The sequence below is a fragment of the Astatotilapia calliptera genome, chromosome 8, assembly GCF_900246225.1.
Source record: "Astatotilapia calliptera chromosome 8, fAstCal1.2, whole genome shotgun sequence".
Lineage (NCBI taxonomy): Eukaryota > Metazoa > Chordata > Actinopteri > Cichliformes > Cichlidae > Astatotilapia > Astatotilapia calliptera.
The window spans coordinates 21,285,124-21,312,324 of NC_039309.1; the positions used below are offsets into that span (position 1 = coordinate 21,285,124).

General features: G+C 38.8%; 1 protein-coding gene across 1 annotated transcript; it reads right to left on the bottom strand.

Moving 5' to 3' along the window:
* Positions 1 to 139: 139 nt before the first annotated feature.
* On the bottom strand, positions 140 to 27,201 carry gsg1l2b (gsg1-like 2b). The gene is made up of 5 exons (XM_026177404.1): positions 26,719 to 27,201; positions 25,768 to 25,815; positions 21,786 to 21,938; positions 6,237 to 6,348; positions 140 to 2,956 (listed from the first exon to the last, which is right to left on the bottom strand). The coding sequence occupies exons 1-5, from the start codon at positions 27,017 to 27,019 to the stop codon at positions 2,656 to 2,658; spliced, it is 915 nt and encodes a 304-aa protein (XP_026033189.1). The 5' UTR covers positions 27,020 to 27,201; the 3' UTR covers positions 140 to 2,655.

Here is a 27,201-nt window from a genome sequence, read left to right on the forward strand (position 1 = left end):
TTGATTAAAAAACATATTTATGTATGCGTGTGTATGGGGGTGCGTTGGCTCACCAATTTCTGCTAATTTCAAAGTTAGGCAACACCGCCATCTTGTGGTGAAAGCAAGGAACTGTGGGGTTGAAGCCCAGCAGAAAATATGATAAAAACAACTTCTTTATTATCACATATGCTCCTTGATTGCCTCAAATTAAATCTTTTCATAAAAACGTATTATTCATATTAACATATTAAGCTTAAAACAATTATCCACAAAAAAGCAACTAATGAACACTGCACAAAAAATGCCACTGTAAATAAGTCATGACATACTCGTAAAAACACAACAATCCATGCTTCAGCGTATACTGCAACCCAGGAGAGTCAAAGATAATTTAAACTCAAGAAGAATAAGCTGTCAAGTCATCTACGTTTACATTTCACTTTAAACTGAACAAATAAATAAGGTACGCAAAGATATACTTTGAAATGCACTTAAATGACAGTAAGTAGCAACAATCCCAGTGTGTCAATACAAGAAAAACACCCCCATCATCAAGTAAATATTAACACAGAGAGCTTCAAAAGACGCGCGGTTCTCTCGCTGATGGGTTTTGGCAGTTTGCACAGACAGATACATGTTTCCTCTAAAGCAGTCACTTTTTCAGAGAAACACCACTGCCCTTATTCATATGTTGTGAGCACAGAGCATGCTGCGTGAGTGGAGGCATGCTACTGGAAGTAAAGGCACTCAGCGTGGCCTGCAGGCATCCTCCACCCCCAGAACCTTCTTGCTATACACCTTAAAATCATCTTTTGTTTCCATGTGTTAGACAGAGCAATGCTGCTACAGTTCCTCGATCGTGGTCGTACTTCTCGGTTCTAAAGACCTAATGCAGTGTGTTTGATGCCACTAAATCCCATTTGGTTTACATGATTGGTTAGGTGTGAGGCAGTGTATCAATATATGGATACTGTCGGTCCAGCAATGTCTATTTACAGCTGAGTGAGTCATGGACACACGCAGCTTTAGCAACTTTGTACACCTTCATCAATAGTTAAACTTTAAAATTCAGCAACCCAAGACTCTTTACGCCTCACTGAACTAATTGGAGATGTTGAAGAAGCGATCAGATCACTGTCCTTTCTATGGAGCTTTTCTCTTGGCTTTTGTTAGGTTCCTCAGCTTCACCTATTCTCATTTATGCTAACGGCCACCATGGGGTGACTCCTACATGGAAAATAAGAACGACTGAAGAGTGGCCTCTGTACAGCCAATGAGAAAAATGTATCCTATTTCTCAGATGATTTACAACTAGAGCAAACATTTCTGTAATGTTGCTAGTTTCAATAGATGATGATATTTATATGCTTTGGTGCACAGCTAACCTTCATCCAGTGTCTTCAGGTTCTCATCAGATCTGAACCATGCTTGTTACGCCCCCTGATGGAGACGGCCGGAACACTTAGGATTTCAAAACATTATGATGGGTATGTCTATCTTTTATGAACGGGGAAGAACCACTGTGGTGGGCTCAGCGACTAGAAGTACTAGACATGGAAGAAGCTACATGTACCATTTGAGCATCGGTGTATGCAGAAGTATCCCAGTTATGTTTTGTATATGTTTTGGTTTCAGAAATCTGGATAAGGCTATAACCCAGTTTTAACGGGACAGCTATGTAGGTTATAGGAGGCTTGATTAGCTTTAAACAGTTGGCCTGAACCAACTGGGTCCCCGTAGAGTCTTTTATATATCATGTTCTGACTTTTATCAGAATCAGGATAAGTTTCCAAATCAAATTTCCATGTACATTTGATGAGTTCTGAGGTAATAAACAATCACTGTAATCACTGAGATCATTGCTGAGGAGACGGCAAACCTTCATTTTGAATTTTACAGTAGTGTAATTAGCTTCAATGGTACATTTACTGTATATTGACAGTATATTTGTTGATATGCTGTGCCACAGCAGATCAGGTTTGACCATCATTTAAATGGTGAAAAGCTTATTTTTCAGATCTTTTTGTTGTTTTGTCACTACACAAATATACAGAATAAGTTCCGAGTAAATACCTTCCCTGCTTTTTGTGAAGGGCTAAATTATTTTCTAACAAAAGATGATATGATGATCTGAAAATGCAAGTTAGTTTTTTTTAATTGACTTTTTATTCAAAGTAAGGTAAATAGTCTTCCTGCTAATAACAATAATTGTTGTAACCTTGCTAATGACGCATGAATATAAAACTAAAACTGGATTTTTTTAAGGATGTGTAAAAAACCCCCAAACCTTTAAATCTTCTGCCTTAAATATGAAGTTATTATGCTGAAAATATGTAATATCCTGCTGTGCTTTTATGGTTTTGGGTTCATGGCTGTCATCACCCGTCAGCAAGTATCTGTTGAACACAGTGAAAAACCTGAAATTAAACATCCTGTTGTAGTTCTCAGGAATGGTGAAGACCAAACAAGAGTTATGTTTATCAGGTGACCAGAAATATGCTTCCAAATTAGTGCTGTGATTTACGATGCTAAATGTTGAACATTTTGGCTAATCACTTAAAATCCCCAGAGGTCTCAATCATGATCTCATTATCCTTAAAGTATTTACATCCTTGTAAGACACTGGACATGACAGTGACAGAATCATGTTTCAAAATGCTACACGCTGCTTGTCTAGCAGTATTCCTCTCCCTGTGGATCTGGCAGGTCATTGAGGTCTAAGAAGATGGAGGTGTTGGACAGCTTGCGTCCATCTGACGACAGGTCGAGCAGTTCCTCGGCAGTGCTCGGCACAGAGCTGATGTACATGTCCCACACCTGCTCCGGAGAGTCCAGCTCCAACAGCTTCTGCTTGATCTTCAGGTTCTTCTCAATGTTCCTGCGCTTGTGCTTGAACTCCAGGATGGTTTTGGTGTAGCGGTTGATGGTGGTGACTGAGGATGCCATGCAGGCCGTGAAGGAGCTCCATGCCAAACTAAGGAAAGAAACGAAAACACCATGAACTCCTTCATTTGCTCCATATTCAACACCCTTTGTTCAGTTTTCTATCCTTTACAGAACCTGAGCTAATCCTTTGATATACTAACATTTAAATCGTGGCCACTCCCAATAAAAATGTCACATTCTTCAACTCTGGCACCTCCACCTCCTTACTTTAACCTCTTAAGCCCCAAGCCTACCTTTTGCCCCCGTATCAGGGGGCGTTGGGGCTTAAGAGGTTAAATACTGATAGCAGACTAGGTATGACAAATGCATCCTCAAGTGAAAGCATTCATTGAAACATGAAAATATGATTTTGAAAACTTTATCTTGATAGAAAGTCTCTTTTATTTAATGATCAAAACACAAAAAGCCTCTTTCCTCCAAAATTCAGACTACTGAAAACAGGTTGTCATATTATTTTGATATCTTGGGAAAACAGTTACTTTGTGACAACATAAAATACTGTCAAGGTAATTTTTTTTGTCACGATCAAGTAATAATAATTATTTGACAAGTAAACAAAGGGGTTGCTTTGATTAGGGATCAGAAGACAAACAATAGCTAAAAAAAATATACATGCCTGTTTAGATAAGTTATCAATTTTACAGCAGCATATTACACGTGTGCACCATTGTTTAAAAATTGCTATTCACACATTTATAGACTAAGACAATCTAAATCTGTTTTAATGACAGCACACTGTGAACTTTTTAGCATAACGAATGGGTTTTCTGGTACAGAGAGGTGAGTCAGTAAGAGAAAACATTGCATATACAACAATGGCTACCTCACAAAAACCATGTTTATAGATACGGACTAAATACAAGGAGGGAAGGGCAATCAGGAACAGGTGACTTTAAAGGTGCAGTATGTACAATCTCACCAGTAGACGGACTGGTGCTTATATCGCACTTTTCTACTTTAAGCGCTTCACACAACTTGCCTCATTCACCCCGTCACACCCCGTCACACCCAGTCACACGAACACTTTTCTATGTTTTTCCTATGCAGGTGCCTTTTTATCAAACATTCACAGTCTGAATGGATGCATCAGAGAGCAACTTCAGGTTAGCATTTTTAGCGCTGGAACAGACAGGGATCAAACCAACAACCTTCTAATTAGTAGGTGTGCTACGCTACTGCCTTAGCTACAGCCACCCCAATAGATGTCAAAAGACTGCAGACTGCAGTCGACTGAATCTTGTTCATAAATCTCAGCTACACTGGCCACTGTAGGACAAAAAACTCTGTAGGACTGCTGGTCATCTGCAGTAAGTGTAGGGTGTCATTCTACTGTTTAGCTCAGCTGTCTGGCACACTAGCTGGCACAATATTAGCTTAAAACCAGCTGCTGTTTTTGTTCAGCTCATTGTCCAGAGACGGTGAGTAAGTAATTGCGACAATATTGAGACTAAATAAGCATATTTATGAACCTTTTCTTGTGTTAGAGCCCCGACTTCAGTTGAGGAGATGAAGCTTGAGGTAAAGAGGAAGAGGACGAGGTGAAAATGAGGAAGAGACAAAAGCAGAGGAGGAGGACAGAGGCATAATGAGAAGGAAATGATAAGAATATACATGTACTAATGCTAAATAGCTGGAGCTTGAAAGAGCTGTTTGTGATCTTCTAATGAGGCATGCAACGTATATCTCAAGCCATGAACATAAAACACTATTATTCTACTGTGTCTGCTGTATTCAAGACAGCGGTGCAAGATGGTGGCTTCCAAAAACTGGCTCTCTTTTCTTTGTAATTTAGTGATTTGATCCTAAATTTACAAGAATGCATAAATTATGATATTTATGAGTAAAAGATTCTTTTTTTCTATATTAAATAACCACCAGAAATGATGTACTATGCTGATAAAAAACTGTCTATGTGCTTTCATCGTGTTTTTGCAGAATAAAAGTCCAGCCAATGTGAAGGAGGAATTGTCCTCCGGGTGGCGCTGATTCATCACAAAAGCCCTGCAAACCTGTCTGCTTTATTCAGGCATAATTGTTCGTTTAACAAGGAATAAAGATCGAACTGATGAGGTTTAACTAGAGCCAAACCCATTTGTTGTCAGGCTGGTGTTACTGGCCAGTATTACCTGTGTGCTGATTTATCAACATTAGTATTTATAGTGATTGATAAATACAAGCTTTCCCACTAGCAACACAGAAAAAGAAAAAGATATTGGCTAATCTGTTGAAATGTTTGCCTTTCAAATCACTGAATACTGATACCAGTACTCAGTGATTTAAAATTCAATATCAGCTGGGCTCCAAGTTTAGCACAAAGCAAACAAAAGTTGAGAAAAGAACTGCAATGCATGGTTAAACTAAGTATTACATATTTCTGCTGTTCTTGTGCAATTTAAATTGATCAAAAATGAAATAACCAATGTATAGAACATTTTACCAAATCATTTCAATGCTTTGGGAGAACAAACAAGTGAGGACTCAAAGGGCCAAGTGGTGAAACAGTGGGATAAGAAAGAAATTACTACAAAGACTGTAATGGGAGGGAGCGGGGTAAGGAGAAATACAGAAAAGTAGGCTGAGAGCAACAGCACAGGAGACACAAAGAGAAAAGACTAAGCTATCTTGTAGAGTGGGCTTTTTCCTTTATCCACTTAACAAGCTCAGTTTTTGGACCTGTGATTGCAGCAGATGAAAAGACTGAAAAGTAGGCTACAACTGAGGTGCTGAAAGGTTCAGTCTGGCCCACAGATGGCTTTGCAAACTGTTAAAATTGCATTGAAGCAAGGCATAATTTGTGGACAATTTACTGTACCAGGAGGCACAGGAACACAAAAAAACGCCCCTGTAAAAGCTCATGTTTGAAGTTTAACAAGCTCACGTATTTGGCAGTGAGCAGAACATAAATGTTCAAATCCTAAATGGGACAGAAAAGGAGTTTCATGCAAAAAACATCTTGCAGTTATGTCCTTACACATGGTGTTGCACATGGCTGCATGACAATGTGTAATTTATAGATGTGCTATCTGTACAAAACTATGATTAGAAGGAATCATTGTTGAGTTACAGTCAGTTCACCGATTTTGCTACAAATAAATTTAAAAAAGACGTCAGAATTTAATGCTCAGAAAAATTCTCCAAACTCGGCTTGGAGTGACTCACAAACCTTGTTGATTTTTAGATTATATGTCCGAACAAAAACTTTGAAAGACTTCCAGAAAGCCTGGAGAATTATTGTTCAAGAGCACTTTAAAAATGACACGAATGTCTGGCTGCTTGGGAGCAAAATAAAAAGAACCAACATCACTCACATGTATGACCAGCTGTAGTCCCACGTCTGAGGTTTCCAGTCCTCTGGGCCCAGACTGACTGTCAGCTGGAAGGCTGTGGTGAACATCATGTGGGCTACCATCCCCAACAGACCTGGACACACACACGTACACAAACACTGATAAATCAATAAGATTTACCCACACTGGCAGCCAAAGAACCTGCTAAGTGTATTTCTTGATAGCCACCACTTGATGGCAGTATTGCACAATGTAACACATGACGACGCATACACGAGCAGCTGTTTGCAACCATATACATGTCAAACACTGCTATTACACAAAGTTTAAACCTCTAAGAACGCAATAAAATAGAGCAGAAGAATTTTCTCTAACTGCCTCTCAGCTATTTAACATATCCTTTGACCAATCCCAGGATATGAAACCACAGAACTAACTAAAATATTATTAAAAATGACTATTAATGGTCTAATAATTCAATAACACTGTCACATGGACTGATTAGTCATACTCTGTATTTGCTGAATCTGCATGCTTCCTTCACTATTCATTTTACTGCAAGGGGTACTGAGCTACAGTGAGTCACTGTTTAAGCGAGTCACACCGAGTAGTGCTGCTATCTACAGAATGTATTTCTTTTAGGGTTGGCAAATGATCACATACAGAGAGAAATATTACAGGAGCTGAAATTCTAACTATGTGGCCAGACTAGGCACTGATTCTCTGTTTCTTTACTTATTTCACACATTCTTAAAACGAAATAAATACATAAAGAAAAATAGACAAGACTTCACTAACAGCTGAAAAATCAATCAGAAAAGTCCAAGTGGAGCACAAAATAAAACTAAAACTGTGAGAAATAAACAGTGAAATGCAACTTTCAGGTGTACCAACTTTTCTTTGTCTACTGCATTATTATTTTCTCATTTATTCCTTAATAACCAGAAGAAGAAGCAGCGCACCAAGGAACTGGGAACAACACGGAGAACTCTGATAAAAAAGTTTTTAAAAAATATTACATAAGCTGCGGCATTTAAATCACACGCGGTTGTTCAATCTTGGCTAGCCTATGACCCAGCAGGTGCCACTGTTTCTTGTTCTTAGCTGGTACATCGCGTGGTCTTCTGCTGCTGCACCCATCTGCTTCACCTGGTTCATTCAGAGATGCACTTCTGTGTACTGCAGATGTAACCAAGGGAGCTTTGTTGCTTTCTTATCAGCTCAAAGTATTCTGGCATTCTCTTCTGACCTCTGACATCAACAACACATTTTCTCCCAGTTTCTGACAATTCTCTGTACACCCTGGAGGTGATTATGTGGGAAGCACCCAGTAGATCATAAGTTTCTGAAAGGACCAGGTTGTTGCCAGGCAGACCAGCTTGCCTGGCAACAACAACCCTCCCACCGTCAAAGCCACTTAAGTCAACGTTCTTCTCCATTCTGATGCTCGGTTTGAATATCAGCAGGACATCTTCACCATGCCTACTTACCTGAAACCACTGGGTCCCTGTTACAGTGATGGATTAGTATTTTTACCTTAACAAAGTGGCCACTGAGTGCATCTCTTAAGCTCATAAGATTCGCTCTGTCACACCAAACACATCATATCCTCCTTCTCTACATCCATGAATCCCAAACTGTCTGTCTGATGTACTCATTTCTAATCTTGTCCATCATTTCCAATGAAAAATTTAACATCTTCAACTCCGCCACCAGCTCCCACTTTTGTCTTTTTGTTAGTGCCACCATCTCCAACCATATATTATAGCAGACCTAACTAGTATCTAGTAACTTTGCCTTTCACTTTTGCCATCCTTGTGTCTGCACTTTGTCGGTGTTTTAAACCATTCATTGAAGAGAGCTTTTTGTTATGTTAGTGAGTAATTAATGTACTATTTTTCATTAACTATTAGTTAATTATAAACTGGGTGTATTTTACCGTTTTATTTGAAAACATGGCACAGCTACTGCTCCCAAAACAGCCTCTGTGAGCAGCTCCTGCTAAAGTAGGTATATCCAGGCCCACAATTTCCCATGATGACAAGCTGACTCACGAGGTGAAAACAATACCATTCACAGTGCTGCTGCTGCTAATAAATCTTGCAGTAAATTTCAGAATACAGCAGTGTTGGTGGAGTTATTTACTTTTGCACGTAAGCAGGCTTCTGCTTGGGAATAGGATCAACTAATGCAATGAAAGAAATGAAGGCATAAATATGGTAATTACAGCCAATCTCAGCGTGCCACTGTTTGTGAGATGAAGACCACGAGAGTCAAGGGGAAAACAGAGAGACAATTCATTTTTCCCTAAACCCTGTTCCCTTTAAGCTTCTGTTGCTAGGCATGCTCAGCTCAAGGCCAATATGCAATTTACAAGGAAAACAACAAAGGTTTTTAACTAATTGTAATTTTTACACTATATTTGAATCAAACAGTTGAGTTACACCAGCAACACGCTGGTGAAAAACATATTTTGTAGAAACATTCATCCATCCAGTTTTGGCTGCTTATCTGTGGCTGGGTTGTGTTGGCAGCAGTGGAGCAGAGAAACCCAGACCTCAGACCTCAGGTAATGGTAGGAGGGTAGAGCTGAATTTCTCCCAGCACTGCCTTATTCTCACCTGCCTTTAATCCTAACTGCACACCAGTAAACATTCAGAAAAGCATCTAGCACAGATGCAATGCACCCCAATGATATAGATGTGGTGATTTAGCATTCCAATATTCTGATATATCAGGCGATATTTTTTCTTTTAGACACACGACAGGAAAATAGATTTCCCTATAATTTACTGTTAAAAACACCCAACATTCGACCCCTGGTGGATTGGAGTGTTTCTCCTACATCTTTTTTCGAGTTTAAAATTTTCATTTATTGGCCATTATAAATGCTGTCGCTAGCAGATTATCAAAAAAGCTAATATTAGCTTTTAATATCAGCCCTCCTATAATACTGATATTATTAATTTGATAAAATACATCCACAGACAGAACTATATATAGCAACCTATGAAAGGACTCAAAACTGCCTTGTCAAAGTGTCCTCAGGGTCACATTCGTCTCAAAGATACGTGTGAGTCATTGCAATACAATAACACACGCACACACACACACACACACACACACACACACACACACACACACACACACACACACACACTAGACTAAACAAGGAAAAAAAATATATTAGCAATGCTGTTGCTACTGCTAGCACATGAGCTGTAGTTAGCAAACAAGCGACAGTTAGCTTACTTTGTGAATTGGCTGAAGTTTTTATGTAGCTGTAGCTTTTTTTTCTAGCCAAATGATTTTAAAAACCCAAACAGTAACATTCTGTACTTTTACTTGCGATACTGAGCAAGTAAAAGTAAAACTATGTATCTTGGGCAGCAAGTTAGCTTTCCAACTAGCTTAAGATCCATGTAGAATACATGAAAATACGAAAGGAAAATGATGGATAAGAACATGCACAAGCTTTCCTAACTAACTTAACTTTTTTCAACTTTGTTAAAATTATGAAGTTTTTGAATGTACTACTAATTAGAGATAATAAAGCTTTATACTCAGAGGAACCATTAACTGGATGCAGCAGTGCCTGCCACAAACATACTTTTTTGTTCGTTCTAAACAAATTTACTCTTTAGTTTTTATTTTATTAAAAAACAAACGGTTCATTAATAGCGCAGTACAGTGTTTCACCTTTTATGATGGTAATAATGAAAACTCTAGCCACGAAAGAGTCTTTCTCTATTATACATTTAATATTTATTCATACTGCTTTTTTTTGCTCTGTTCTTTTTAAGCAGCTCTTTATTATCTGGGCATGTTTGCAGGATAAATGCCAAAAATTGAGATTAAAACTAGAAATTAGAAAAAACTAACAGATATAGACAACACCAACAAATGACATGCTTGCTGCCATTTGTACTTCTCCCACATTTGCAGTGTTAAATGTATTAGAATATAAGCTGTTTAGCATCTTGGTACCATTTCCTGTTACATCTACCAGTTCAGCTTCCTGTGTACTTCAGGCATAGTTTATTTACAGTAGTGCAAACATATCTGCAGGATAAAATTGTCTGCTGTGGCAAATGTGAGAAAGAACAACTGTGAAAAATATTCCAATCTGATTTTGTGTAAAAAATGGAAAACAGCAAAGGTGTTAAAATTTCCTATCTTTGTGTAAATCATATTTAATATTTTTTTCTCTTTATGAATGGAAAAGATGGAAGCAAAAAGCACACTCTGACTTTCAGCAAGCTGGATAACACTGATGGGAGATTGTACTGAGCTGGAGAAGCTAGAATAAAAGATAGCCCAGACATTACAAGACATCTCCTATTTATTTACACCCTTTTCATTATGTGAAGAAATCTCATGCTCAACAGGCGTGCTTTCATCCTGTAATAGGACAACTATTGTTTGTTGGAGGTTTCAGCAGCCATCAACTGAGTCCAATCCATATATACCAAGAACTGGGTGCAAAACGTAAAGTAGAGATTAGCAGCATCTTCCACTTATCCGGTATACTCTTTGTCCTTTCATATTCTTCCCATCTCTTCCCCTCGTCTGCCTCTTGCTTGGTTTTCTGTGCTTCGCTTCATTTATTATTTTCATCTTTGCACCTGATTTTTTTGTGCTGGATTTTGCCTTGCCCACAAACCAGCACAGGAATAAAAAGCTACGGATTTGTAGCCTACCAATCCGATTACCACATAAGCCCCCCCCCCACTCCACAAATCCCTGGGCCGAACATGAGTGCACCAGATTCAGTACCAAACACCTAAATTCTCATCTCATCCCTATCAGAGCTCATGTTTATTCCTAAAGATATGACAGTGCTACATTATCATAATGTTATGCAGATCAGAGGCAGCCGTGCATCAGGATGAGTGGAACAAATCGCAGTCCCGAGTCTCAGCACGTTCTGTCATCTGGAAATTATGCTTGTTCTCCTAACACAAGGTCACTTTTTTCCAAAAGAAGTCAATACATGCCATTGCAAGGTTATTTATTTTTAGTGTCAAAGCACTTAACATATACAAGCAGCCTCAGAGATGTGACGCTTTTGATCCAGTTCAGCCGTACAACATCGAGAAAGCAGTTTAGCCTAATCTGTGCTGCAAAGCTCTCTCACAGTCAACAGGGGGCACCTAGATTTTTTTAATCTGTTTTGTCATTGTGCACAAGCTACAACTGAAGTCTGACACTAAGGATTATTTGTCCTTTATCACGCTGTTTGGAAAATGACTATTCATCCAGTGTACAAAAGGTGGTTGAGCTTTTAATCCTGCGTTTAGAACTGCATGAGAAATCTGTCATAGCAGATATGAAAAAAGAAAAAATACATGTGTTTTTTGGGGCTAATACAATACCGGTCACAGGATATGTCAAACTTTACACTTTTCATTTTTCGGCATGTCAGACCTATCAAATTGTAGCTATACATTATGCACAGCAACAACACCAAACTGCAAGTAGGGGCATGTCATTAATCTGCAATGCTCTCATGTGAAAGATTATACACAAACAATATGCTTTACTCAAAGTCACAAACACACGAAGAGCAATGAATTGTTTTTCTCTCTCTTGTGGGGCATTATGCCTCGTCTAATTCCAGTTGGCTGAAGAACAGTCTTTTTCTGAGTATCTGGTCAGAACATCAGAAACAGGATGTCACAGTGTGATTTCATACAAGAACACAGCAGAATTATTTTAGTACAGACCGAAAAACATTTATTGTTGAGAGATATTGTGCAACATATTCCCTCGTATTGGAATATTAGTAAATAATAGAACCACAATACCAAAAAGTTGGAATAGTGTATAAAGTGTAAGTAAGAAAAGAATAAACCCAATTGTTTAAACTGATAAATAATATTAGCTTATTGTAATTTAATGGCAGCAACACGTCTAACAGTGTGGTACAGGGACATGTTTACTACTGTGTAGTACCCCTTTTTTAACACCACTGCCCTAATACTGTCTGATATAGTATTCTACCTAGTCAACAGTGTTGGGTCTTCTTTGTTTTATTTTTCATTTTGCAATGCTTCAAATGTTTATAGGTTGAAGGTCTGAACAACTTCACTCTTCTACTACAAACCAACGCTGTTTTAATATCTGCAGTATGTGGTTCATGAGAAATATGGCTTGCTGAAATGTGCAAGGACTTCACCGAAAAAGTCAGGAGGATGTGTGCAAAAAAAAAAGAAAACACTAATTTCAAATTTCAATTCCTCTGACTACAAGAAGAGAGCATTCACAGGCTTCACAATTACACTGAAGATCATTATTATGAAATTTTCCCACAACTTATAGACACATGTTCTTGAACAGTGGGACTGGGGCAGCATGGTGACATGGTGGTCAGCTTTGCTGCCGCACAGCAAGAAGGTCCTGAGTTTAATTCTACCATCAGGATCAGGACGGGGTCTTCTTTTGTCGAGTTCGCATGTTCTCCCTGTGTTTGTGTGGGTTCTCTCTGCTTCCTCCCACAGTCCAAAGACATGCACTTAGGGGGGTTAGGTTAAATGGAAACTCTAAATTGCCCATAGGAGTGAATGTGAGTGCGAATGATTGTCTGTGCCTATGTGTTAGCGCTGCGACAGACTGGCGACCTGTCCAGGGTGTACCCTGCCTCTTGCCCTAAGACAGCTGGGATAGGCTCCAGCGACCCTGAAAAAGGATAAGCAGAAGCAAATGGATGGATGGTTCTCCTCATCTTTACTTCTGAGAAGCTGCCTTTCTAAGCTGCTCTTTTTATATTAAATTATGTTGGTTAAAACTGGGTTGTTGTCTTTGTTAGCTTCTTTACAATGTAAACAAATAATTTTGTTTCAAGGTGTTTTGTATGTTTTCATAGTGGGTTGTGTCTTTAGTCATAGTGCATGTTTTGCTGCGGTCCAAATACCTCTAAACTTGGCCTTCCAAAAAAGAAAAACAGGATTTGCTAGGTAGATAAGCTAGTTAGAGCCATTCATGTATCAATACAACATAAAACTTTTTTGCTTTTAAAACAGCTGGAGCACATTCATGTATAGAGCCTGGTCAGTGCTCTGCATATGGCTTGTTTAGTCAGTCACACATACACAACATTGGCAGGACAGGTTTTACAGTTTTACTTTTGCTCATGTTCAGTGCTGCCATCTTGGACCGTTACCTCGAGGGTTGGTAGGGCTACTCCAACCTTCCAAGTGGGAAATCCAAGTTGAGGGGGCATTCAAGATTCAAATTGTGACACTAAGAAATTCCAACTTATTAAGGAATGTGGCATTAGTGTATGCCTGTGAGTGTGCACACAACCATTTCCCTGCACCACTGTGGATTTTTCACAGGCATGAAACAGGACGACTCATAATATGTCATACATGAGGCTGACTGGTCAGTCAGGGCTGAGAATCCTGGAACTCGTTTGATTCTGATCTTTGGCTGGTTGATCTGTGCATTTCTACTTACCTACACTATCACAGCAGCTGCACTAGGTGCATCTTCTATGCATATTTTTTTTTACTGTGCTAATATAGCTTCTCCTGAGCTTGTAGGCGTCCTGTTTTTCTTCAGCATCTAAGGATAGATTAGTACACTTGTAAGCATACAATATGCAGCCCAGCATACAGGACTGAAAAAACAAGTACTGCTGTGTTACTGTGCTACTAGCCAGCATTCACAGGCTTGTCACTAGGTTACACATACTTGGTGAGCAGATGATTTCTCTAACATAACGATTGCTTTACTCCACTGACACTGAAATATTTGTTCTGTACATATAAAACATCTGCAGTCCTCCAACATAAAATCAAATTGTTACTTCTTGTTATATTTTGGTAGTTTCTTAAATAACTACAGGTTCATTGTGCCTTAAGTAGTCAAGCAACACATCCATGCACACTTTAGTACACTAGGCACACACTAATTTAAGAAATAGAAACAGAAAGTGTGGTTATCTAGCAGATGTTTGTCTCCATGTCAGAGATAAGTAAACTTGTTGCTGCTGCTGTGCCACGTTTCTCTTGCTTTGGAGATCAGTTGCTTTAAGCTGCAGGTATTAAGACAAGGTGCTGGAAGGTGAAAAAAAAAAAGTTGTTAAAATTGAGAACACGCGTATTACCGGTAAGTGTTGTTAATCTAATCCGCCAGAGCATGTGTTCTTTGAAGTAGAGTTTAATTTTTATGGATATTTTATTTCATATTTATTTGAGATAAAACATTGCAGAGCAAGGTGAATAGGAAAACTTGAACATTTTCAAAGGTGTTTTTGTAGTTTTCAGAGAGGTCTTTTTATGTGCTCTTATCAACTGAAGGCAAGTCTATGTTTTGAACTCCTTTCATCTATATGGTCCAGTGGAAAAAGCCAGAGTTTCAGAGTTTGTCTTGTGTATAGCTTTCTCATTAGAATGAAACTGAGGCTCTTTTTGTTTGGGCAGCATGAAAAAGGCAGAAAATAGCTGACAGTTGGCAAGTTAGAGTGTAACACAAATGGAGAATAGAGAGTTTGGAGAAACTTGCTTTTTTGAAAAAGTCAGAAAAGATTCTTTCATATCAAGAAAAATTGTATTAATAAGCTGTATTTAAATGGTGCATAACCGTTTTGTTTTTTTAATAAACTGCAATGTTTAAAAAGATTTTCTAAAAGTAATGCGAAATATAATTAAAGGAATACAAATGCTTTTTTGGTTTTGTTTATGAGAAACATGTCACATTTTTCTCAGATTGTTAAGTATCACCTAAAATAGCTCCAGATTGCTCAGTATTTCCTTCTGTCCCCTCAGGCTCTTTATACACTAACGAGCAGCAGTCTCTGTCACACACAGTACAGTTAGCATGACCACTCTTACTATTGGAACAAATTGGCAGTTCCGCAGGCACCCGCTATTAAAACCACAGTTTTTATTTTTTTTAACACACACTCAGCACAAAAACTGAAGTTTTTACTCACATTGCTCACATTAATTACCCGAATTCAGCTCAACTTAAGTTCATTCCTCACATCAAAGTAAGCCTCTCTTTCTTTTACTTCCCCAATACGTCTGTTTTTCATCATCACCTCACACGCCTCATCATACGTCACATAACTGACAGGTGTAATAAAATTTCAGCTCAGACCTCATTAACATAACATATTCAGCCCATTAAAAAGAGAAACAAACTGTTACAAGGACACTAAACCGTTGATGTTTGAGAGCCGACGAACTGCAACAAAAGCCGTAAAAAAATTCTAAATGATTTTGTGTTTTAGAGAAATAAAAACTACACTCACACTTGAGTACCAGCCTCACAGATTTCACCCCCTCTATTTATGCAAACTGCTCACTTCTTCAGACAGCGAGCCATATATAAATAAAACATGACACATACGGCCTGGGTTGAGAGTTCACTCGCTATCTTACTGAACGTTACAGCTGGCAAAACACTGGGTAAGTGTGTGAAAACACGACTCCTGAGTTTAGTTGCAGGAGAGCATGCTAGGTTCAGCACCTATCAGGTGAAAATGAAAATATCACAAGACCACAACAGGATGACTGAGTGATGGTCAGTAGTTTTTCTGCTGTGATAGACAGACCCTGGAAAAGGTGTCAACCTTCAGCCTGCCCCTGCCAGTAAAATGCACCAGAAATAAATAGAAGATAAAATAAAATCATCCAGCATCGTCTACATCCATTTACTGTAAAGTAATGGCTTTTTAAATGCCAATTACTTGGGCATTTCAACACTGGAGTCTGGGGGACTGACTCACATATGGATCTAGCTTCAGTTGGCCATTAAAGGAACTGCAGATTTTGGCACTTCTGATTAGCTTCATTTGTCAGTCTCAGAGATTCCCATTTGGAAAGGAGATAATAAAGTCTCACGATTCACAGTGATGCACAATCCACAACGACACAAAAGCAAACTGTCAATATGATTAACAAGTGACAAATAAAAAAATCAGGTAAATCTTAGTTATCTTTTCCATCTTATAACATCCTTGCTACAACGTTTTAAACCTTCACCAGTTTTTTAAACTGACAATAGGTTTGGAGGTGCATTTTCTCACTTGAGTCTATGCCAGGCAAAAGATGGTCACCTGAACTCAAACTTTAAAGGCTTGAGCAGAGTGTTAGTACTGTTGCCATCTTGGTGATTTTAAAATGAGGAGTGATAAAACTGATAACCAGAGGAATATGTAAGGTACTGATCTGAACTGATCAGGAAAAGTCTTACTAAGGTCAAAGGAGCTGAAGGCTGTTTTTCCATAGACTTCCATGTAGCTTGATGCCTTTTTGAACATCCCTCCCTGCTGGCCATTAGAAATAATGCATGTTTAAGACACTTGCATCCATCTTTTATATACAGTTTGTGGTGATTTGAATGTAATGGCAATGTAGGTTTGAAGTAATTGTGATTACAAGCAGGGTGGGGTGGTGCTGATGTCATGACGATAAATATGATGCATTACCCATATCACTTTTATACAAATCTATTTGAATGAGAACTTTCAATTTGCTTTTTACTTCTTTTTTTTGTAAATATTCCAGTTTAAGGAAAAAGTAGGTCATTCCCAGTGTATTCATCTGCAAAAAAAGTCATATAGGATTAAGAAGGCACCTGATACACGATATGAAGTTTTGAGGACACTTAACTAGTAAGACTATAGCTCCGTCATTGCCTCATATGCCAACAGGATCAAAAGAGAACTTGGGTTACTCTGTACTAAAATCAAAGCAACAGTCAGACTAGGGGGAATCCAACTCTAACGTCAAACTAATCAATATGCAGCCTCAGGCTCACCACATATCCATATATGTCTCTTGAATGAATTTCTCTAATCTTCTTGGTCTCTTAAAGTTTTTAAAAACTTTGCCTTTCCTTCACAGACATAAAGCCGGATTCTTTGAAAAAGACAAATATGACAGAAAATTTGATCCAAGCAGAGACAAAAACCTCATTCTTGCACCAATTTCCTACAAAATACATTTCACTAAAACAGACTATTTGAAGAAAAGCATCAATCAAAGCAATGTCTTGTCTTAGAGTTAGATCAAAGAAGTAAAGTTTCGTTGGGCTTGAGCAAACGTAATATTTCCATTTTTTTGTAATGCTTTCGGACACTGCTCTGTATCCACATTGTTCTTGATAGAACTCTCCTTGTCGTGACCTTTTACCAAAATGAACAGTTTTTCTTTCCTACAGTAAGAAAGTCAGTATTGGGCATTAAAAGCATTTTAAAACACCTTTTATTCTGGTTTTACTGCTGATTCTATACATGCAGTATTTATGTTCCAGTGACCACTGAAATTACAGTTAATTTAGCTAATTAATTAAATTAGGTTTCAAGATGTCTGCAAAGTTACAAGCTTGATGCAAGCAGAAAATGTTATTGTGGATCTGACCAGCTTATATGTTTAAGTGAGTCATAGTGATGTTAAGTGGCTTAAAAAACAGAAAGTAGACTAGAATGACAATGAGTGAAAAAGCAGCCAGTGTCCACAGGAAAACTTTGAAAGACCTTCAGAAAGCCTGGAAAACTATAGCTCAGGATCACTTTAAAAAATTACAAGAATCTAAATCGTTGTCAGTGTGGTTCTGGGAAGGTCAGGAGAGAAGTACAACCATCTATGAAACACAGGGCAGGCTTTGTCATGGTTCTGTGTTGGGGATCTTGATAAAACTGATAAAATTATGAACACAGAAAAGTGCCATCGGAGTTTAATCCACCATGCAAAACGATTTGGAAAGTATCTGATTGGTTTTTTGTCATGCTTTTTTCAGCATGACAATGAAACACAGAACAGAAAAGCACAAAATGAACACTATCAGTCATGGATTTGCCTTCCCAGTGCCTGAATCTCAACATTGATATTGAAGCAGTGTGGGATCATTTTGACAGAGAACTGAAAAAGAGGCAACCAGCATCCAAAGAAGTGCTTTGAATGTCCATCAAGGAGCCTGGAAAACTATCCTGAAGTCTACTTCAAGTCTGTTTCATTTAGAAGAAAGCTTGAAAAACAGTTCAGACTGTTTATATATTGTTATCATACAGTACACACACATATATATATATATATATACACATCAGGAAGATGGCCCCAAGCGACCACGTGCTCAGTGAATACCTCAGGCAGTAGAAACCCAAGAAAGAGGAAGGCGAGGAACCATCATGGAAGGACAGGCCCCTGCACAGTATGTACCACCGGCAGATAGAGTAAGTGGCTGATATCCAGTACAGATGGACGAAATGGTGGTGGCTAACCAACTGGACATAGTGGTGGTAGACAAACAGAAGAAGACGGCCGTAGTGATCGATGTAGCGGTTCTCAATGACAGCAACATCAGAAAGAAGGAACACAAGAAGCTCGAGAAATACCAAGGGCTCAGAGAAGAGCTCGAGAGGATGTGGAGGGTGAAGGTAACAGTGGTCCCAGTGGTAATCGGAGCACCAGGTGCGGTGACTCCCAAGCTAGGCGAGTGGCTCCAGCAGATCCCGGGAACAACATTGGAGATCTCTTTCCAGAAGAGAGCAGTCCTAGGAATAGCTAAGATACTGCGCAGGACCCTCAAGCTCCCAGGCCTCTGGTAGAGGACCCGAGCTTGAAGGATTGACCGCCCACAGGGGCAAGCGGGGGATTTTTCTTTTTTTTTTTTACATATATGCTGTAGGACTGCATGTTTCAGTCTCTGCATGTATTTCCCGTTTTCCTCATAATATATCAAGAAATGAGAAGGCTCAAGACTTTTGCACATTACTGCATTTCGGTTTATGAATGGATTAAACAAATCCAACACATCATGCTAATTTATGACGTTATCATGTTTTAGACATATTTCAATAAAGCCAGACTAGCTGTTCTCTGCTGCCTCAGGTCTTTAAATTAAGCAATGCTAAACAATATGTGTCTCTAGCCAGAGATGAGAAGAGTACTGATTCTCTCATGTCACTGACATAACAAAAGCTGGTAAGTGTGTTTCACAAAATGCTAACATATTTTGGGTGAGCCGTGGATCAAGTATAGCATCAGTTTTACTCCAGGCCTACAAGCGTCTTTTCTATAGTCTAACTAGAACTGCCTGTAGTTAAAGAATAGATACAGTACACACATATGTTACAACCTTTAAGCATTAAATAAATTGGTCAAAGTGTGGACCTCGGTTTTACAGGTTGTACGATTCTTCAGCCTGTAGCCTTTTCTGTTTTTTTAAAAACACATTTTCTGAATTTCACCTGTCAAAGCAGCAAAAAGCTGTGAGTCACTGTCGTGGAGTCGAGTATCTTTCATTGCTGAATCACTGCCCAGAGTGTGGTGGTCGGGATCATTTTCACAGAGTGGATTAGAGAGAAGGTCATTGTTAATTCCTCCACCGAGAGAGGGAGGCAGACTGCAAACCGGCTGGAAATCTTTTCAGGGCTGAGAGGCTACAACTGGCCTGAATATATGACTGGATAAATGCCAACAAGGAAGCAGAACTAAGGACTCAGTGGTTTTAAAGTTAAACAGAAACGGAATAAAATCAGTATATATCTCAAGCGTTTGCTATAGTTTTCTTACAGTACTTAGCAAAAGTGTATTTAAAGCTTGGATAAACGTTCCTGCAGTAAATGTTAATTTTTATTTTGGGGTCCTCTACAGGGCATGACTTTTCAGTTTTATATTAGCAAAGAATGCGGTGACTTCATGGACAAGGAGCCTAACATCAATGCAATACTGTCACTATTCATTTGGTGCATCGGTATGTTACCAAAATCAGGTGAAGTTACAGGATGCTGTCTTTTTGTGCGTTACATAATGCTGAAAAATACATTCTTGAGTGCACAGGAGCTGCCAATGCCTCAACAGGACCTAATAAAATTTAATAGTAACCTTGCCATTAAGGGAGGTTAAGAAAGTTTCACTTTGGAGTTTCAGATTCTCATGCTATCCAATGTAATCGCGTGCAAAAATAAGGGAAAGGCCCTTGTCCACAAAAAACAAAATGTGGTTCTTGATAGTTTTCCACATTTCAGCACTATAGCAATCCATAAATATTCTGTTTTTGCAAAAACTTGCAAGGTAGGCTAACTTCCTCCTCCTTAAATAAATATAAACTTAATAGTTTAGTGAGTTGTAAAAAGGAGAGCATGGCTTAAACCACGACAAAAACTACAACTGACTGAAAAATGGCTCGAATTCAAATTCATATGCTCTTCTTCATAGTGCAAGTTATCAGCGCATTTGATAACAAACCTGGCTGTCAAGTCTCTTAGCAATAATCAAACCAGAACACCAAAGAGACCACGATCCACCACAATTCACAGGTTTTTGGAAAGTCTGAAGTAGAGAAAAACAGGACAGCCATCAGTTCTAACGCCTCCCATTTGAGCCCCAGCCTACCCAAGCATGCAGTTGCCTCCAGGAACTAATCATGCCCTGTCCTTGTCCCTTACATTGAGTGCATGGCTGACAGCTCCTCCATCATCTCAGATTCTTTCATCATCCCGTGTACAAAGATGACATCACAACCCCTTAATGCAGAGCTAAGTATAAAAAATCTGAATTGTCTGCTTTGGTTTTCATCTAAAGCTCCAGATTTCCTCCAATGTCCTTGATCTGTCTTACTACTTTTTACGTGGAGGGGGGTAAATTCTAAAACACCTCTTTCCCCCCCCTCAGGGCATATTGTTACACTCTTTCGGGAGCTTGTGAACTAGATGGGAAGAACTGCCAATGTATATCCTCATCAATATGCATGGAAGAGATCAGGTGAGAGGTACAACAGTGACTGTCTAAAGTCAATTGTAAAACATGGTAGAGGCTGTGGCTGCATTTCAGCCAGTGTTGCTGGAGAACTGGTCAAAATGACTCAATTAAACATTGAATGAGTTGAATGAATGCAGAAAAGTACTGTAAGACTTTGGCCCATCCTGCAAAAAAATCATCTGGAAAGCACTGGATTAGCAATAGCTTCTTCTTCTTTTTTTTAAGTACGACACATATCTAAAATAGTTGCAATAAAAGCATAACTGGATATGAAAATCAAACAATGGAACACTATCGGTTATGAACTGGAGTAATAGTAATGGAAGCAACATATCAGTTTATATGTGACAAATGGAAGACAAAGACTCCTGGAAGCAGCATCTTTCTGATTTAAATTTCAATACCGTACTTTATTTTACTGACCAACGCTGTCTGAGCAGGTTTTGGTTACAAACACGTAGAAAGCAGAAGAAGATACTCAGTATCTGCTACCCACATATGATTGGCTTTATTGAAAATCCTCCCTTTAACGCAAGAGAACAACAATGAGTTCTAACTTTGGAAGCCAGTTAACCTAGTTTCAAGGTTTTCCAGTTGACTTTTGGGAGGCTATAAGACTCACTAATGGCAGCAACATATAGTTATATATAGTATAGTTAGTAATATGTCCAAATAAAAGCTCTTCTCATCTAAAGTGGAAAAAGATACTGACAACAATCACAGTATCTGTAATCTTTTCATTGGAGAGCACAAAACAAACATGAACAAAAATAGCGCTCATTGAATCACAACTATTTGATTTGATGCTTTTCACTAACTTGATGGCAAAGATGGTAATTATATTAATGCTTCTCACCTGACAGCACAGTGAATATGGCAGCAAAGGCGTTGAGCTTGAGCCCGTCGATGACGTTGCCGATGTGACACACTTCTATGGACATAAGGATGCCTCCGGTGGCCAGCAGGAGAATGTAGAGGCACTCTGCAACTATGCACAGCCACAGCACACCTGTGAAAACAGTTTGTTATAGCAAAGTAATGGCCAAGAGGAAGAAGACAAAAAATCAAGTTGTGTGGATGGTGGTGTTGAAGTGTGACGTCGTGGGGAGAGAGAAGGGAAATTGGGGCGTGAGGGAGAATATGGGTGAGCAAGGGTGAAGGAAGGGAGCAGAGACGTGAAAAGGCAGAGGAAGCGGGGAAGAGTGAGTGGAGAAAGGTGCACCGGCAACCCCATCCCCCGTATCATTAACCTTCACAGTCAGGGAGAGGATACAGAGCATGATCTACCCAGAGACGCAGAGCATTCTGAGCTGGAGTCTATATACGTGTTAGAACAAAATATCAGCGGATTTAAAAACCTGTCAGTGTACGCTGTAGTGTAATTGCATATATCACCCAAGGGCAGGCAGTTAGTGTGTGGTTAATTAATCATAAGGTGTGTAATAAACGTAACATGCCTGTTACCCAAAATATCCCTGAATGAATTGTGGACAGAAATACGTCCTTCAGCTAAAAATTCTTTTTCTTGCTTGCTTTAAATTGACTTCAGTAAAAGATTTCTTCAGTTTAATTTAGGCAGGTGGAAAAGATAGAGGCTTTAAAACACTGCAATTAAGCCCCTTCCATAGAAATGTTTCTTTGTTTTGCTAAATCCTAGTATTTTAATCATGATGCTGGCAAATGGTTTGCAAAGAGATGGATGCTCTAAACCTGTTGTACAGGGACAACGGTACAGGCTTCTGTTTAAAGAGTCTGGCATCCAAGTTATTGTTTCAGTCGCTGAAGATCTCTTTATACGAGGATCTATTTTGTCTTTGCGGCGAGGCTCATATGGAGTTGCCTGGTTACAGATTACTAATTTGCTGCCCACATCTTGTTATGCAGCATTTTACATGTCTGCACACAGTTAATTGTTTGCATAGTTAAAGAAAAGAAAGAAGCACATGTGTGTAGGAGGGATTAAAGGATAAAGATGGCATTTTTAATGAATTTTCTTCTTTTTGTATAAAACAACTGAATGAAACAAAGTGTTAGCCTGCCATTGTCTGAGGGAGTTAACCTCAGTCTTTCAAAACAGGTGTCAGTTAATTGTTTTTTCTTATTTTAAGACAGCAATATTTTTCTAAAACAGATGTACGCTGTAGTTTTTAGGCACTACAGTTCTTTGTGTTACTGAAATATACTGAAATAAGGCATTTTTGGGGATCTGGTTTTAGTGGAGGAGTGAGCTATAAACTGCGGTGGGTAGTAACTAATTACATTTACTCAGTTAAATTTACTTGAGTACGTTTTTGGGAAAAAAATACTTTTAGGAGTAGTTTTACTACACTGTACTTTTTACTGTTACTTGAGTAACATTGTTATGAAGTATTGCTACTCTTGAGAAAAAAGTCTGGTTACTCAGTGTGAGTAACTTCACTGAATGAATAATAAACGTTTTAACCAAAAATGCACGAGACACAGACACAAATCTACAGTTTATGTCGAAGTGAGACTTCTTATTTGTTGTTTTAATGTTGTTCTATCTGCTGAGTCTGTTGTGCCATTTGGAGAAATAAAGTAACACCATATACTGTCACTGGAAGTATTTTACCTGTAGTATTATACTATTCTAACATATATTTATATCACCTTCTCTAAATATTAGTTCAATAATGAATTAGAAAAGTGTTTCTTCTGCTTAGATTTATTATTTTGTAATCATGTTATGTTCATGTTTTTTTGCTTTTCAGTCTTTAAAATTTGCACTAAACTTTATATTTTTGTCTGTCTGATTATCTAACTTGCCATCACCAGTGTGTGAATGGGTGGATGACTGGATGTGTAAAGCGTTTTGGGGTCCTTAGAGACTAGTAAAGCGCTATATAAATACAGGCCATTTACCATTTATCTCATTTTTAAAAATTAAATCAGATGTTATGATCAGTTACTCAGTATTCAAATAGCCTTTTTCACTAAATACTCTTTTACTCTTACTTGAGTAATTTCTTGGATGGCTACTTTTTATTTTTAGTAAAACTATGTTGAGGTAGTGCTACTTTTACTTGAGTACAATTTTTTGGCTACTCTACCCACCTCTGTCTATAAATGACACAAAAAGGAAGATTTCTGACAGCAACTACAACTGAGTGAAACCCTCCCAAAAAACCTTGTTGTCAGTTTTTTCTGGAAATAAAGAAGCAGGTTGGGCTCAGTGGAATAATCAGACTTTGGATTTACATTTTCCCCTCTCTTCCCCGCTGATGGTCTAGAAAATATTCCCATTTTTTTATGATAAAAAAATTATTTTTTTGTTTTGCTAAGTCTGGTACAATACGTATCTTCTCTGTCATGTCGTACTGCCTCCTGACAAAATAAACTGAACTTTTACTATAAAATTCTGACTGAGAAAAAATGAATAAGAAAAACTGAGTATCAAACATAATATACATAATATATTCACTACGTGCTAGCTCTAATTAAAATTTAGGAGTTGAGATTTTGGGAAACATTTTTGACCCTGTGAATGTGACCCACGGGAGGATCTGCTTAATTAATGGCACTGTTGGTGCCAGGAAATATAGCACAGATATTTTTCTCTTCTGCTTGGTTTACTTTAGGACATTAATAAATAGGACATAAATAGTAGCTCATAGCAACTTGCTTTCTTTCCAACAGCCTGCAGAGGGTTACAGCAAGAAGTACAATTGTATCTAAGTCCATGAGAGCATATCCCTGCTTCCTACTTAAAAATGACATCAGTTATTAGTTTCCTAATGACTTCATGATCTTAATCATGAAGTTTAATGTGCTATATAGGTTTTGTTCATTTTTCTATGTCAGTCTCATTTGGGATCAAAACATTATTATGATTTAGGGTGTGGCTATTTTCTGATTGACAAGTTGCTGTTTCAAGGGGGGTTAGTGTCTGTGGGCTCTCATCCACACTCACCCCTTGTTTTTCATATTGGGTTGGAAAAACAAAAGCAGGAAGTTAACAGAAAGATTATTTTGTGGCTATGGTAGTTCATCAACCAGTGCGTGACATCATGATGACTGTTTCCAACCTCCACCCAAGACCCAGATGTGGCTTAATCCCCATTTTGAAATAGTACGAGAATATGAGATTGACCATCAGAAAAATGCATGTTTAACGCACTTCCCCACTGACTTTGTCAGACCCAGAGACCAAGATCCTCTTTCATTTGTACTCTGTGTGCTAAACACCGAGAATGCAACGAGAGGCAGATTTTAGCACAACAGCAGCGTTCGGGGCACTAATTAACTGGGAGAAAACCACGTGGATCTGATTGATTTACTGTTTTGGTTTCTTATTGCCTAGCAGCAGCACAAGTGATTAGGTCATCCACAACTCCATGGTGTCACCAATAGCTGTTGATTTTTTTTTTTCCAATATAGGATAATTATGTGAGAAAAAAATCTGGGGTGGAACCTGACTCACTTTCAAATGACAGGAAGTCAGTGCTGATGAAGAAGAAGATGAAGATGAAGAAAAAACTTAATACATCACTTGGAGGCCTAAAGACGCTTAAACAAATGTCTAGAAAAAAATATCTGAAAGAGGGTCAGTGGAGAACCAAATGACTTTGGCCAGCATTTCATCACACTGACAAAATTACTGAAACGTCCACTTCAGATTCATCTGCTTATTTAGAGTCACAAGAAAGCAGCCATACAGATGACAGAGATCTTTGGGTTATTTTAAGCCTTGAGATGACAAAACTGATAAAGGCTCTGATTGACTGAGAATTTTGCCATGTCCCTGAAAAAGTCTTTATTTGCAGTAACATTTTATACGTAAAAAAACCCAAAAACAAACAAAAACCAAAAAAACTTACCTCTTTCGTTTGATGGTGCAACATAAAGGAAATTTCTGCAATTCTCACCTGTAAAAGAACGTAAATTAAACATTTATTTCATGTACCAAGCTGATAGCATGTCAGACTTCATATGGTTTTCCTCCATATTCCACAAAGATAAAGTTACGATGTAAAATTTTAAAGAAAAAGTTCCAGTCTGTGATTATGTAGTAACAAGAACACCCAACCCCCCTCACCCCCTCTTAGGGTGTCACAGTCTTCTGCCTGAAATGCAGCGTATAGCTGTGTGCTGGCCAGAAATTCTACTGTCAGTGCAACAAATGCATTTATGGTGGTCTGCACACGGACACGTAGTGCTTCACACTCAGTGATAGAAGAACCACTGAAGCGGGTGAAATATACCTTTAACCTTGCTTTGTTAATGTTTTTGCCCATAAAAACTATTCCAAGAATAATTCAATTAATCAACATTACATATATTTAGTTTGCTCTTTTCAGGCTCCCAGACATGATTATTCCATTGTCTGCTTGTTTAATCATAAATATTACTAAATTGTGATTAATTAGCGTTTTATTCATGTATTTGTGTTTGCAATTTAAATGTCTTTGCGTGTACTGACATTACATCCTGAACCTGAGTTTATATAAATCTGTCTATGAACTTCTCTATCTGATATCCTTTGAACAATGGGCACAAAAACCTGTTAGTTAAATATAATACTCATTGTCAGATTATGACTTCCTGGTGACATTTCCATGTAATTTTCTCAGTAGTTTCCGTGATTAATCCCCAAATCCAGTCCTTGTTGATGTGGAACTGAACGTAAAAGTCAATGCATTAAAACCCGGACTTTTAATTTTATTTCATCGCAGCTGGAGCAGCACGTCTCCCTCCGTGACGCACCTCCTCAGCGCGCACAGCGGTCCCGCCGTCAGTCCGCCGTTACTTCTGTAGAAAACCAAACTTACCGGTCATGTTGATGTTCTGCTCGCAGGAGAACCAAATGCCGGTGTGAAACTTCCTCAACACGTACTTGTCCTCCCCGGTCTCCCAGATGTACTGCACCAGCCGCGTGTCGTTGATGTTGGTGCTGTTGAACCTGATGCAGAAGGACTGCTTGGTGGTGACCGGTCCTGTGCAGAACGGCTTCACCACTTTCCGTGTCCCTTCGCACCAGTAGCTGGTGGTGAGAGCCGACACAGCCAGGAACAAGGCGAGAAAGTTCAAGGTGAGAGCCAGCGATGCTCTCCGCCGCCGGTCTATCCCCATAACGGCAGAGGGAAGAAGTAAAGACGCCTAACTTAATCCCTCGCCCTGCGAGACACCGGATTCTGGTGACTTCTCCTCAAATCCTCATAATCCCGTTATTCCCATTAATATCCTCGGCTAATTATCACGGTACATCTGGCTTCTTCAGCGCGCTCTCGCTTCTGTTCCTCCACAGCGGCGGA

Coding starts and splice junctions, on each gene's coding strand:
- gsg1l2b (XM_026177404.1), bottom strand. CDS start 27,019: ATGGGGATAGACCGGCGGCGGAGAGCATCGCTGGCTCTCACCTTGAAC. Junction 21,939..25,767: donor TGCACCATCAAACGAAAGAG/GTAAGTTTTTTT, acceptor CTGTTTTCACAG/GTGTGCTGTGGCTGTGCATA. Junction 2,957..6,236: donor GACTACAGCTGGTCATACAT/GTGAGTGATGTT, acceptor TTCTTTCCTTAG/TTTGGCATGGAGCTCCTTCA.